General features: G+C 35.9%; 2 protein-coding genes across 2 annotated transcripts; one reads left to right on the top strand and one right to left on the bottom strand.

Moving 5' to 3' along the window:
* The first annotated feature begins 1,219 nt into the window (after nt 1-1,219).
* Nucleotides 1,220-6,873, top strand: LOC113297619. The gene is made up of 13 exons (XM_026546150.1): nt 1,220-1,732; nt 1,848-1,886; nt 2,162-2,283; nt 2,895-3,118; nt 3,225-3,256; nt 3,393-3,752; nt 4,075-4,143; nt 4,275-4,357; nt 4,459-4,713; nt 4,787-4,893; nt 5,204-5,337; nt 5,719-5,915; nt 6,347-6,873. The coding sequence occupies exons 1-13, from the start codon at nt 1,358-1,360 to the stop codon at nt 6,606-6,608; spliced, it is 2,259 nt and encodes a 752-aa protein (XP_026401935.1). The 5' UTR covers nt 1,220-1,357; the 3' UTR covers nt 6,609-6,873.
* A 386-nt stretch (nt 6,874-7,259) lies between these two features.
* LOC113297618 (NADH dehydrogenase [ubiquinone] iron-sulfur protein 6, mitochondrial-like) lies at nt 7,260-9,504 on the bottom strand. The gene is made up of 3 exons (XM_026546149.1): nt 9,281-9,504; nt 7,945-8,029; nt 7,260-7,661 (listed from the first exon to the last, which is right to left on the bottom strand). Exons 1-3 carry the CDS (start codon nt 9,422-9,424, stop codon nt 7,552-7,554), a joined length of 339 nt encoding a protein of 112 aa, XP_026401934.1. The 5' UTR covers nt 9,425-9,504; the 3' UTR covers nt 7,260-7,551.
* Nucleotides 9,505-13,390: the final 3,886 nt, after the last annotated feature.

Raw genomic sequence — 13,390 nt, 5'->3', positions numbered from 1 at the left:
ACATTTACAACCAATGTTTTGAGAATCGACTTTGGCAAAATAAGAGTCCATATATGTTTTGAGCTATTATTGTTGAGAATAAATCATTAAGCCTTATGTTATGAAGATTGGCCGAATCATTAGTCCCAGTACCTCTCTACCAATTTGTCAATATTTGTATATATATTTTTAAATCTAAAAATCCATTACCTTCACAAGTTCGAGTTTGAACGATACCCCTTATCATCATTACTACAACCACCAAAAAAATCTTTTAACAGCACGTTACAACTATAAGTCGACATTGAAATTCAACAACCGACATTAAAACAGAACAAACATCGACATTAAAATTCAACAACCGAGATTGAATGTATGTCAGCCGACATTGAATATTCCAATTTGACAATACCCACAGTTGTAAGTTTCATTCCATATAAATTAACCCACAATTGGCATTGTTTTGAAATTTGTTATCCATACCGACTGATGGGATGTGAAGTCGACATTGTTTGAAATTGAATCGACGATGCCAATTTTTGGGTATTTTCACACTAGAGATTTGGTAAAACTGTCGGTATGGCGTTCATTGACAAATCGATGCCGACTTTAGGCATGCAAAAAAAATAATGAAAGACAATATATTTAAGTCAGTATGATATTCAACTATGATATAAAACTGATGGTTACAGTCTGCATGTTATTCATCAAGTCGACTGTTACTCCGTAATTCCTACTATAATTTTTGATGTTGAACATAAAAAATAGATTTCAAATCAATCAAGACACTCAAAAAACATTTCAAATCACTAATTTTCCCACTGGAGCCATTTGATCGAGAGTTTGATCTCCGGGGTCTTTTTCTTCTTGATTTGCAATTGCATGTAATTTGTTGTTTAGCCGCATTTGCGACTCCAGGATTAAGACTAAGCCTGAAACATTATGTCATTGGACTCATTTTTATAGAAGTTATTGATCAAAAACTTTTTTATTTTTTTTGAAATCGACCATATATTGATTTCAAATAAAGGAAAAAGAGAAGAAAGAAATAGATATACCTGGAGAAGAAATAGATATACCTAGAGGATATTGACTTAGATTTTGTGTTTAACATTATTAGAAGAAAAAACGGATAAAGGGTAATTTGATATTTTTACTATTCAAAACCTACCCTTATGTAAAAATTCATTTAACCCATAGAATCCCCGAAGGTAACCCTTGTGGGTTCATTACTTAAAGTTTGAACTGTAAACTACAAAAAAAAATCATCTGTTCTTCTTTTACAGTTTCTCATTCGTTATTAATCCGTCTCTTCTTCCCTCCATTACTTCAAACATACAAAACTTTCATAGAGAGAGAGAGAGAGAGAGAGGAAAGAATGAGTTGTGAGGAGGACTTCGATTGCTGGGATACAAAATTCTTAGAAGATGCCATTAGGGTAGAAGAAGAATTCATATCTAAAGCTTCAAAAAACCCTACTCAATATTTTAATCAAAATCATCATCCTCCTCCACCACCACCACCACAACCATCATCATCATCTTATAGGAATAAATCCACTACTGATTATGGCTTTTCACCGCCTAGAGAGTTCTCTCAGAAACCCTTTTCAATACCCACACATCAACCCTCAACAAAACCCACACATCAACCCTCAATAAAACCTACTCATCAACCCTTAACAAACCCCACACATCAAATACCCATTCTTGTAAATGATGAAGAAGATAAACTAGAAATTGACAGACTAAAGGTAAAGGTTTTTTTCGGTCTTAAACATTTGATTTGTTTTGTTTCGTTGTTTGTTTTTCTTGTTTTGGGGAAATGTAGTTGGGTATGTTCTGATCAAATCTATTTTTTCTTTTCAGAAAGAATTAGGGCGTGTTTCAGAGCAGCTTAGTAATCTGGTATGTTCTTTCATCTCTTTATATGCATTGTATTAAGTTACTGTTATTTAGCTTATAGTATGAACTGCTTAAATTAATGTTTCATGATTTATCTGGGTGAAAAATTATCATACCTTAACTTGTTTGTTCTTTTAGAGTTTAATGGCAAACGATGCATTGATATGATTAATGCTGTACAAAATAAACGGCTCACTTCAAAATTACTACATTGCTTTAATTGGCTAAAGCTCAGTACTTTGACTAATTTTTAATTCTGAATGATGTTACACTTTCAGGAGCAGGAATGTACGGAGATTAAGAAGGACAGGGACCAGAAAGAGGAGCAGCTGAAAAATGTGATGGTACAGATTGCAGCAAAAGACGCCGATGATAACCACCATTTGATGAATGCGCGCACGTGAGTTGAGCTGCACTTTCCATCTACTGTCGATAATAGTTTTTGAACAACTAAAATTTCTGGCTTAATCTTATTTAGTCCTCACAATAATTTCAGGAAGCATATGTGATATTGCAAAATGAATAGTGCTTGGAAACAGTTTCTTATAAGTAAAACATTATGAAAAGTATCTTTTTGCCTTGGTCCTTCTAATCTCAAATCATTAAACCATAATGCTCACACTTAAGCACTAACACTGAAAATCCTTTCTCTACAATCTCATATCCTGGTCTCTGTAATAGAGCGCAGAATGTTCTGCATTAGATAATGATGTTTATACGCTAGTCATCCCAGGATATAGCAGAATGCTGGCCAATCTATGTAAGTCTAACTGTCCCAAAAATTGGGAGATCTGTCCTTGGTGTGCTTTATGGAATCTTTAGTCTTGGAATGGAAGTGACTTGGTTAAAATGTTTTCCTTGCTTTTTTTTTCAAGAGGAGTAGCGTAACCTTAACCTATCACTTGCTTGGTCAAATTTCTTTATCTTTTCAATCAGAGGACTTAACAATTTTGTAATCACTTGTCAACTGTGCTACATGGTCATGATACTCTACCATGGTTTTATTTGTAGGGAATACACATCTTGTAATCAAGACCAGTCTCCTATTACTCCGTGGATTGGATCTAAATATCTACTATCAGAGGCCATCTCTAAAAGCGTTCTTGATCAAAGAGCATATGACCCTTCACCCAATCAACAACCATGTGAAAACAACGGTGTCACAAAGAAAAATAACACTCTAAATGGATCTTCTGTACCATTTAATTCTCGGCATCCCATTTTGATTGATAGTGGTGAGCTTTGTTCCTGAAGTACAGTAAAACCATTTTTCTTTATTATTCTTTTAACTTGGCTATCCTACTTAACTTTGATAAATACTTTATGGTTTTTTGTAATTAGATCCGACAACTTCCAATGATCGCTCCATTAAGGTGACTTTTGCTTCATATCTGTGTTCTTTTTCTTGCATTACTGAGAATCCCACTTGCATTACTGTGATCGCTCCATTAAGGTGACTTTTGCTTCATATCTGTGTTCTTTTTCTTGCATTACTTCTTTTTTTAACAGACATCTTTTATCCCCGAGACATCAACACTGCCAAAGTGTACTACTTCCGCAGGAGTTCAGACAGATATAATCGAATACCATTCTACAATAAATGTAGCCTCATGTTCTGGACAGACTTTTTCAAACGAAGTGGTGGAGATATGGGGATCTTCAAGAAGCCATAGATCAGAACGAAATCTAGTGTCCAGATTGTTAGTGACTTGTGCGAAGGATTTTCACGTTCTCTTCGGGTGCATGAGCTTGAGTTTTTTATCCAAAATAACACTAGGCTCTGTGGGAGAAGAAAGTGGTGACAACAAGAACCCCGTGCAATCAGTTGAAGCTTCCAAAGTTTCTCGTGTATACATGATGTTAACCAAGGTACTAATCTAATATCAATGGGAAATCCGTATCCACTTTTTCTGTTTCCTTGCCTATCTTAAAACTCATTTCATTGATTAGCTTTACTGGGAATGTATACACACTATATAAGTAGTACGGTAGCTGTAAATGATGTTTCATATAGTAAGTTTCAATAGATAGCATTGGTGCTTTATTTTATGACTTGAGCTGATTTGGAAATATGACTTCTGTTAGTCTTTCCTTTGGTGATGTTTGTATCAATCAAAAGCTTTCCGCTCTTTAAATTTGACTTTGTATGGTGCATTTTATGAATTGATATATGTTCATTACTCCCTTGTAGATGAGTAATGGGATGGTTAAGCCAGCTACCTTCTTTGAAGCGTTACTTGAACTCTGTAGTCTTCAAAATGTAAGTAATGAAATCAGGTTGTTGAGGCTGTAACGATTTTGGGTGAAAATTGGAATTTAAGAAGTTCAATTCGACCCTTTTGACTCCTTAATTGTGAAGTAGTGTTGACATTTAAAGCGTTTTTTGTGCAGGTTGTTGTTGTCCATAGATCGTTGTGTATAGTTCGTGTAATTTTGCAACACATGTGGAGTTTGGATTCAAGATCTGATTCAAGGTCAGCTGCAAATAGCCGTTGTTTTCATTATTCATGGTAACTTGATATTAGATTAATATGCTTATGAACTTAAATTTGATCTTTCAGTGTACTCTGCTCAGGGATAATGTCATGGTCAAAGGCATTTGCCTGAAGGACAAAATGGTAGAATCCATGGAATCTGGAAGGATGCACACAAGAACTCAATTTGGACTTCCTGGCTGTGCGAGTTCAAACTTTTCACCTGATTGGGGTTCAGTCATTCAACAAATGAATCAGATCGCGTCACGGAACAGAGAAGAACAAATACAAGTTGTAGCAATATCTGTTATGAATCTGATTCTTACGAGAAGCAACCCTTGCTTGGAGACAGAAAGGTAAGTTTAAGTGGAGTAACATTTCTAACCAAAATTTTCAACAGCTTCAATAATGTGATTGTGCTTGAACCAGGTTTGGACAGAAATTATTATTTGAAACTGTCCCAAAGCTGCTGCATAAAGAAGTTGGCATGCCTGTGCAAAACCAAGCCTTGCGTCTTTTGTTCCTACTTTTAAATTGTAAGGCGCATCTTATTAAGTTTTCTACATACCCAATTCACTTTTAGCATGCAAATGCAGTTTTAGTGTAGGTATTCTTTTACCTAGTGTCACTGCTGAGTGCTTCAGTGTGGAAGATTTTTTTTTTCTGTTGGATATAAAACCAGTACCATGCAACTTGAATTTTGATTCAGGAATATAATTAAATTATCTTCAAAAGCAACAATGCCCATGTCGGATGTGTCTCTGACATATTACTTACATGGTTTTGACGCCATCCATATACGTAAATATCAGGTATTTATGTAGTCTGTGTTTTTTTTATTTGAAGGCCCAAAACTTTTGATGATATTCTCCGCTGGTATTAAAGACGGGACAGAGAATGAATGCGAAAGTTATGCAGGTCTTAGCAGTATCCTTAAGGGCTTGGCGGATTGTGTACAGTGCAAAGATAATGGTCTAGAGGTATGTTTTCCACCATCTAAAAGTTGATGTTAGCTAGTTAGTGACCTGTATCAGTCTTGAATCTGGTACTATAGGATGTAGGACTCGAGTCAAACAAACATCCTAATAGTTGTATTACAAAGATTTTTTTTAACTGTTTTTACAAAATTTTGATCTGAAGTGCAAAATTTGATTGACAATTTCAAATGTACTATTGGCCTGTCTGTAGAATCTGGGGTCATCATTTAATTTGTTTGGCAATTCAATATTTGTTATATTTCCTTTAAGAAAGGTTAAGTTTATACAGTCAATAAATTTAGCTCAACATTGATAAATTACGACTGAATAGTTTATTTGGCAATTAGTGATGTGGATCTTTACAATTTTTGATGATATTCTCAGGCCCTAAGGCTTCGTAGGCATGCAATCGTCGTGTTGGCTTTCATAGCATCTTCTGGAAATTCGGGCTTCGAGGTGTTATTTAATCCAGAGACATCTAAACGGATCAATTTTCTGGGTATGATTGTGCAAGCATTGGCTGCAGAGGTGGATGCAGAAGCAACAGAGTTGGCCGGAGCGGCAGAAATTTGTAAAGAAAGGTAATGTTAAATACCTATAGTTTGCTTATCAAGCACCAGTCAGTGTTACTACAATAAATTAATCGTGGGAGTTATTAAATGTGATTATGCTACGTGAACATCGTATGGTGAGACATCATGTGATTGGTGGGGTCTGGTCAAATTCCCTAGCTAGTCTCATGACTAGTCCAGATTAATCATATTGTGGGGTCTTCGTGACTCATTCATGTGATGACGTTTCCTCGATTCGTATTGCTACAGACACCAAACAGGCAGCTGCCGTAAGTTAGATATGCTGTTGCCCGTATCTTACTCCTGCTATTTTCCCTACTCGATGTTCAAATCGTTAATTATCCATCAGAAGTAGTATTAGAAATGATTTGACAAACAGCATTGGAAATTTAATTTGTGCTGTCTGTCTTGCTTTATGATACAGTTGCTTCTTCATGCAGGACCTCACTTGTAAGAGAGTCCCTGATTCTTCTGAACAGATTGGCATCAAGTACCATTTACTCAGCCACTGTCTTGGGAATCCTGACAAGCAGCCGAGATATGGCAAGCTTGACCACTGATGTTGCAAATAGAATTTCCAAGAGAGGCCGAATGAGTTCCATCTCTGCCGTCATGAAAACAACAAAATTGGATGCTGAGATAAATGACTTAGCCAGGGTTTTCAGATCAAGAGTTCACTCCTACTTGGGTAATACCAGGTGATTTTGGCAGTAGGTCTGATCAGCAGACCATGATCGAGTTTTTTCTGTTTTGTATCACCAGGTGAGATCAGAAATCTCAACTAAAAGCAGAAGTAAGATCCGTCGATGTTCATTGAGGGTTTTGAGAAGACTCTTTGAAGATTTGACTGTAGACCTTCAACGATTTTGGAAGGTTGTTTTTGCGGTAAATACCTGCCAATTGTATAACTCTTGGAAAGAGGAAGTTATTTTACTTCAATCTGTAATAGGCAAATTTTGCGTTGCCCTGTTTTTGTCTGCAGATGAGGAGACCAATTTGTATATAAATTGAACTACTGAGATCTGAATGGATTTGGAAGTCGGTTGTACCTCAAGTGCTTAATTTAATATAGTGAATCTCCTTGTAAGAAAAAAGAAGGGAATCTGAATGGGAGCATTAGTCATACCTAAGCTTTAATACTTCTAGCTTTCATGGTAGGGAACAGAGTTACCAAAATTTGCATGGGAGCCATCAGTTTTAACCAAGCCTTTTCACTTCTTGTTATTTAATCTCTTAAAAGACTGAGCAGCACACTTGAATCATCACCAAGCAGCAGAAAAATAAGAAAAATGGCTCAGCTTATGTGCTTCAAAGATTCTCTCAGATGTTTCTACAACAAAAAAAGAAAAAATGTGCACACAGCTCTATCATATGTAACGCTTACGAGGCTGAGGTGAGACAGCCCAGTGCAACAAGGAAACACGGATAAAAATGTAAAGACAAGTTCAACTTTTTACTTATTTCGCAAATTTAATAAACACAACAACAGATATCATCTCAATCAAAAAAGAACAATCTATGATGAGGATAGTCGAAGGAAAAAAAAGAAGCTGCATCCAAGAATAAGAAGACTGTTGCTAAGTTTCAGTTCTCTGAAATTCATCTCAAGATAACAGTCTCCTTCAGAACACGTTACAACACACTCTTAGTGATGATGGTTCTGAACATAGCGAAGGCCACAGTACTTGCAAATCGCCGGCGCTTTCAGATCTAGACATATGAACTCAATTGGGTGACCAAGTGCAGGGTCATTATCTGCACCCAAAATCCAGATACAACATCAATCAACAGAAAAAGGAAAAATATATAATGATGGAAGCGAACATGTGCAAATGTTAATACAACCGAGAAAACCAAAAATAAATTTGTCTTTCCCAGTTATAGGATGATAAGAGATTCCTCTGAGACTGAGTATGAGTTATTTCCAATCTAATGTTTCACTCTTCTTTTCTTGCTACCGAATCAACTCATCTTATTTTCTTACATAATATCACCGGGAGAAAGAAATAATATATAACTACTGTTTGATAACAGTTACCTCCTTCACAGGCGACAATCCTGCCTTTGACTTCAATTGGTGGAACTTCATTGATCAATTCCATGGGAGATTTCTTGCTCGTATCCTATTATTAACAAAAAAAAAGCTCTTGAAAACACGAATATTACAAGCCTCAATCAAATCAAATGTAAATTTCATGGGAAACAAATAAGAACACTCATGCAGACACGATCCTGTGCAAGTTTAAGATACTATGTACTTGAGCCCAAGATAGAAAAAAATCATTCCTCTGTCCTACTTACTATATGCACATGACAATATGCAAATTGTTTGTTTCTTTGCGAAAAACGCAAGGGGATAACAACGAAAGAGATCTGTTTACTTCTAACACTGAAATATAAAAGCCTCTGGCCTGTCAAGGTTTAACAACTTCTATGCATGGAAGGTTGAAGATTCCTGAAATATTCGTTAGCTTCATTGGTCAAGTGGAAGAGCCAAGTCCAGTTATAAATGCATCTCTGCCAATCTTTCTAAGGTATTTGACATCAACAGATATGAACATCGAGTTCCTACGGGTCCTATCATTCAAAATACCCCTAACAGGAACCTGCTAAAAAAAGCACTGCATGAACATGAAGCTGAGAAACAAGAGCATATCACTACCTTCAAACTATAGGGGCTTACTAGTAATTTATCAATCAAATGCAAGAGCTAGGATATCAGAAACTGAGGAGTTTAAGCAAAAGGGTCTTGATAAATAAGAAGTGAAGTTGATGAGTAAGCAATCAAAACAAAAATCAGAAAGCATTTCACTACAGCATCAACCGAGAACAGCAGCTAAAAAGTAGATCAAACTTCAAATGTAGAGCATAACACTATTAACACTGCATCCAAGTGCAATGCGATTGGTCTCTACAAAATCAATGAACTCTCATCCTAAACTATAAAGAATTTCTTTCAGATTATATTTTACTTTAACATATTTCAGTGACATTCGGAATACAGCTTTACTTTAGTTCCGTTTTTCTCAAATATAGGTATTATAGATAAAATGGATAATAATGGGGATCAATCAGTAAGTAAATAATAGTGCCTGACAAAATTTCGTATCATAATTTACAGATTAGTTGATAATATTAGTTGTTTGAGCTTCAATCACAAGGTTAGTTATGTTAACAGAAATAGCAATGGATCAAAATCCAACCAATCAAGCAATATGGTTTTATTCAATTTGTAAAAGGAAAGGAAAAAACAAAGGAAGCCCTAACTATAAAAGAACAAAGCAACTATGAAGGGGGAAATTTAAAACCCTAAACTGCAAAGAAAGAAGCAAAATGTTCACGAGAGGAAAGAAAAAACGAAGATAGCAGTAAACCTGCATCCATTTGGCGGTGTGTTTACTGATTTGACCGGCGACTAGACTGAAATTTCGAGTGTTGGAAGGAAGATTCTGCAAAGATGGATCGGTGATTAGGGATTTCAAAAGCTTTGACGCAGAGACAACCCCATTTCTTGCCATCGCGAGAATACGAAAGAGAGGAGAGATGGAGAATTCGAGTATTGTTTTAGGTGCGGTGCAACACAACTTACATAGGTAAATTCAATGGCTCCATCAAAACATGATCGCTAAAGGGGACACCAGTACTTGTACTAGAGGGGAAACCGATCCAGAAATCCAGGTTGGGATCGTTTTGTTTTGTATGGATTGGTATCTCCTTTTGCAGTATGCAAGTTTTTTTATTCTTCTTTTGTTGGTTTTACCTATTTGCCACCCTACTTTTCCTATTTGCTACTCCCATGAATTGCCAATCCCATTTATCCTATTTGCCACCCGTATATATTTTTTTAGATATCCTAGATATTAGTTTTTGACTTTTTATTTATATCCTACTACAATAAAACCACCCCACTAATTAACTTTAAAATATCCCAAGTTAATTTTTATCGGCCACCTTATTCAACCCCCCGTTCTTCAATTCCATTTCTCCACCGATTACAATAAAAAAAATAGGAATTACCAATAGGTACCATTATAGTGTTCTTAGTTAGTGGCAGGTCCACCCATTAAAGCCCAGCAATCGAAGGTCCATAATTAAAAGAAAACATGAAAATGGACCAAATTTTTTTAGCCCAAGTCCTGCACACGTGCGAGATCAGGTATACGTAATATGAAAATACCACAAATAACCTTTCCTATTTAATATGTTAAAAGCATGAGAAATATTTTTCACATTTCATATTCATTTTCTTCTTCTCTTTCCTCTCACCATTGTTGCAGATGAAGATGAAGATTTGTTTTTGTTCTTTCTCGTTTCTACCGAATCAGATGATGAAGATTTTCCATTGTAATGTTTCTTTTAAGGTTTTGGCGATCTAATCATTGTTGTGCTTGATTATGTTTTCGATCTCCATGGTTGATTTGTCGACTATATATTAGATCTAGATGAATAATCACATTTTTTGTTCATCTCGTTGCTAGATTCGATTATGCCACTTCCATTTTAGATGTTTTAGACGTGTTTCAGTTCTTTTTTGTATATGAATCAACAGTACGTATATCCCGTACTGATAGAAACTTAGTTTATTTTTGAGAAGAAGAAGAAGAAGAAGATGCATCGTTATGATTTACGACGAGAAGATTGTTTGTGTTTCCAGGTATGTATATTAACAATGATTTTCGGTTTCCATTCTATTTTTTCATAGATTCGTTACTAGTTTTTCACATGCAGCTGAAGTTTAGATTATGAATCAGCAGTACATATATGATGTACTGAAAAATTATGCTTTAATTTTGTTATTTTTGTAGTTTTTGATATTTTTCTTCTTCGATCTAGAAGTATATATATGGAATATTGAAGAAAAAAAGTGTTTCGATTCTGGTTTTTAGAGATTCATTACTTGGTTTTCACATGCAACTGATTTTAGTTTCATTTTGGTTGTTTTTGATATGCTTTTAAGTTGTTTTTGTGTATTAATCATCGGTACGTATATGATATACTGGTGGATTTTGATGGAACAAGTTCAGATCTAAATAAACAATCATGTTTTGTGTTTATTTCATTAGTAGATCTGATACTTTTATGGTTTGTTTTTCAGTTTTCTTTTGTTATTATCAATTGTTGATAAACATCACTGTCCAGAGTTCGTCCTAAATTTTATACTTCTCTTGCTGTTTTAAAAGTTTGTGGGGATATAGTTGATGAAAAGAATGTACACAGTTGGGTTTTGCTTAGATTTGTTTATAGACCTTCTTTGATTCATATGTGTAGTATTTGAATTTTATGTTTGTTAGTGATGTTGTGAAGTGTTTGATGAATAAGTGTTCTTGAAATGCATTAGAAGCGTTGGGTATCTTTAGAGAGATGAGAATTGAAGGAGTTAAATTGGAATTGCATGACTGTATCTTACTCATTGCTGGTGTTCCACTTGGTGAAGAATTGAAGGGGATTTTGATTCATGTGTATGTGCTCTTCCTCTTTTCTGTATTTCCTTTTAAGATTCATGATACAATTTGTATCTTATCTATCACGGACAGGTGAAGGTGGGAACCCGTTCTGCGTTACTCAACTTTGGATCACCAGTGGATGCATCTCAGCTATATAAATTACTCCATGCCCTTCATCCACATCCTCATTAGAAGAAAAATTAGCAGGCAGAGGTGCACCTGGAACATGTATGTTGCTCGGATTTTGTTGCTTTTGTCATACATACCAAAATAAATAGAATAGTAGCTTGGTGCATCTTCTCGATGTTGTTTACTGCTCTGGAACTGTTATCCTCAACTGGATAGATAGACCTCACTCTGTGTAGTTTCTTAAATGCCAAATGGCCTAATGTAGGCTCATGGGCATGCGGATAAGTAAAAGGTTAGCCTAATATTTACAGTTAGATAATGTGATTTTGTTAACTGATACTATTTTTTGAAAGCTTTATCGTTCTCCCAAAATCATGTAGACCTCTGAGGCAGAACAATTCTTTTTTCTACCACAAGTTTCCTGACTACCTGCTGCTGTGCGATATTGCTGTCTCACTGGAATACCCATTTCTTGCTTCATGCTACAAACAGACACCACCTGATACACAACTGTTTTTTTCACCCTTAGTCACTATGTGGAAATGATAATCTATAGAGTCACAAGACTCAGAAATTGTTATTATCAATTGTTTTTCAGTTTTCTTTTGTGTATTACCTATCAGTACATATATGACGTTTTCTAATTTATTTATCATTGATTCTTACAGATTTGTACTCTACCTGGAAGCAGTGCAGCAAATATGTACTCGAATTTGTAAGCATTCAGATATATAATCGGATTTGTAAGCAGTACGACAGATATGTACTCAGATTTCTAAGCAGTGCGACAGATATGTACTCAAATTTGTAAGCAGTGTAGCAAATATGTACTCGAATTTTTAAGCAGTGTACCAGATATGTACTCAAATTTGTAAGCAGTGTAGACACACACGTTTGGTGGTAATGGGCATTATGGACATTTCCATGTTTTAATTAATTTTGGACCTCCGGATAAAAAAAAATCCGGTTGGACCCTACTATAAATAACTATATGGGCCTAGGACCAAACAAGAAATTTTCCAAAATCATCCACACCATCAACCCACCGGCCCACTGAATACCTCAAAAAGAAGTGGAAAATTTTGGTGGTCATCGGTATATATACACTACTCCTTCGTTGTAGGTAGAAGTGAAAAACCTCTTGCTGGATAGGGAATGATTGCTGGCTTCGTTGTTTGATTAAACTCCTTGATTTAATAATGGTCTTGAGACAACGAGTGAGTGTCAATGTCATCAACCTCTCGGTACAAGCAGAGTTTCAACCAGACCATCAACCTCTCGGTACAAGCAGCTTCCTACTGCTCCTCCATCCACACCTCAGGATGATGTGTTTCCATCGACTCCATCGACGGAATACGCTGCTATTCAAGACTTCAATTGCCATTGTCCACTTAAGGATTTCGATGGTTGCAATGACGGTATCAATGGCAGAGGGTATGCTAAGAGCTCTTTTTTCAAGCATCTCCATGATAAGCATTTCGTCTCCACGGAAAACAAAGATTGTTGTAGAAATTTACTGTCCAGGGATTTGATAGTTTATAAGAGCTGGGAAAAAGTTCTTTTTCTTTTGCGTAGTTGGCTGTGCAGTAAATGTATGCGTATTCATGCTTGGATAATGCCTTGCAGGGGGCAGAATGGTGTTGTTCATACAGATGTTATTGCAGGTCCAGGTGACGCTGTTGATTTTCTTGTTCATGGTATTTCCAGGCCACGAAAAGTTGCTTCTGTGATTGAGACGAATGCTGCTGCTGATGAGCTTATTTCCTTATCTCCGGAGTTACTTAATGCTGCCTTCCGGAGACAGTTTACAACCATCGCAAGTGTTCCACACAGTTGCAGACTCAACTTTGCGAGAACCTTAAAATCTTGCCTTGACAGAGTGCTGACTAAACCTGTTGATATTTCAGATTG

The sequence above is a fragment of the Papaver somniferum genome, chromosome 7, assembly GCF_003573695.1.
Source record: "Papaver somniferum cultivar HN1 chromosome 7, ASM357369v1, whole genome shotgun sequence".
Lineage (NCBI taxonomy): Eukaryota > Viridiplantae > Streptophyta > Magnoliopsida > Ranunculales > Papaveraceae > Papaver > Papaver somniferum.
This window is presented reverse-complemented; position numbering and strand designations above follow the sequence as displayed.

Bases quoted from the DNA above. Each gene is read 5' to 3' on its own strand.
- LOC113297618 (XM_026546149.1), bottom strand. From the start codon at position 9,424: ATGGCAAGAAATGGGGTTGTCTCTGCGTCAAAGCTTTTGAAATCCCTA. The intron at 8,030-9,280 runs GTTTACTGCTAT...TGTTAATAATAG, and splicing joins ACACCGCCAAATGGATGCAG to GATACGAGCAAGAAATCTCC. The intron at 7,662-7,944 runs GTAACTGTTATC...TTTTGGGTGCAG, and splicing joins GATTGTCGCCTGTGAAGGAG to ATAATGACCCTGCACTTGGT.
- LOC113297619 (XM_026546150.1), top strand. From the start codon at position 1,358: ATGAGTTGTGAGGAGGACTTCGATTGCTGGGATACAAAATTCTTAGAA. The intron at 3,753-4,074 runs GTACTAATCTAA...ACTCCCTTGTAG, and splicing joins TATACATGATGTTAACCAAG to ATGAGTAATGGGATGGTTAA. The intron at 5,338-5,718 runs GTATGTTTTCCA...TGATATTCTCAG, and splicing joins GCAAAGATAATGGTCTAGAG to GCCCTAAGGCTTCGTAGGCA.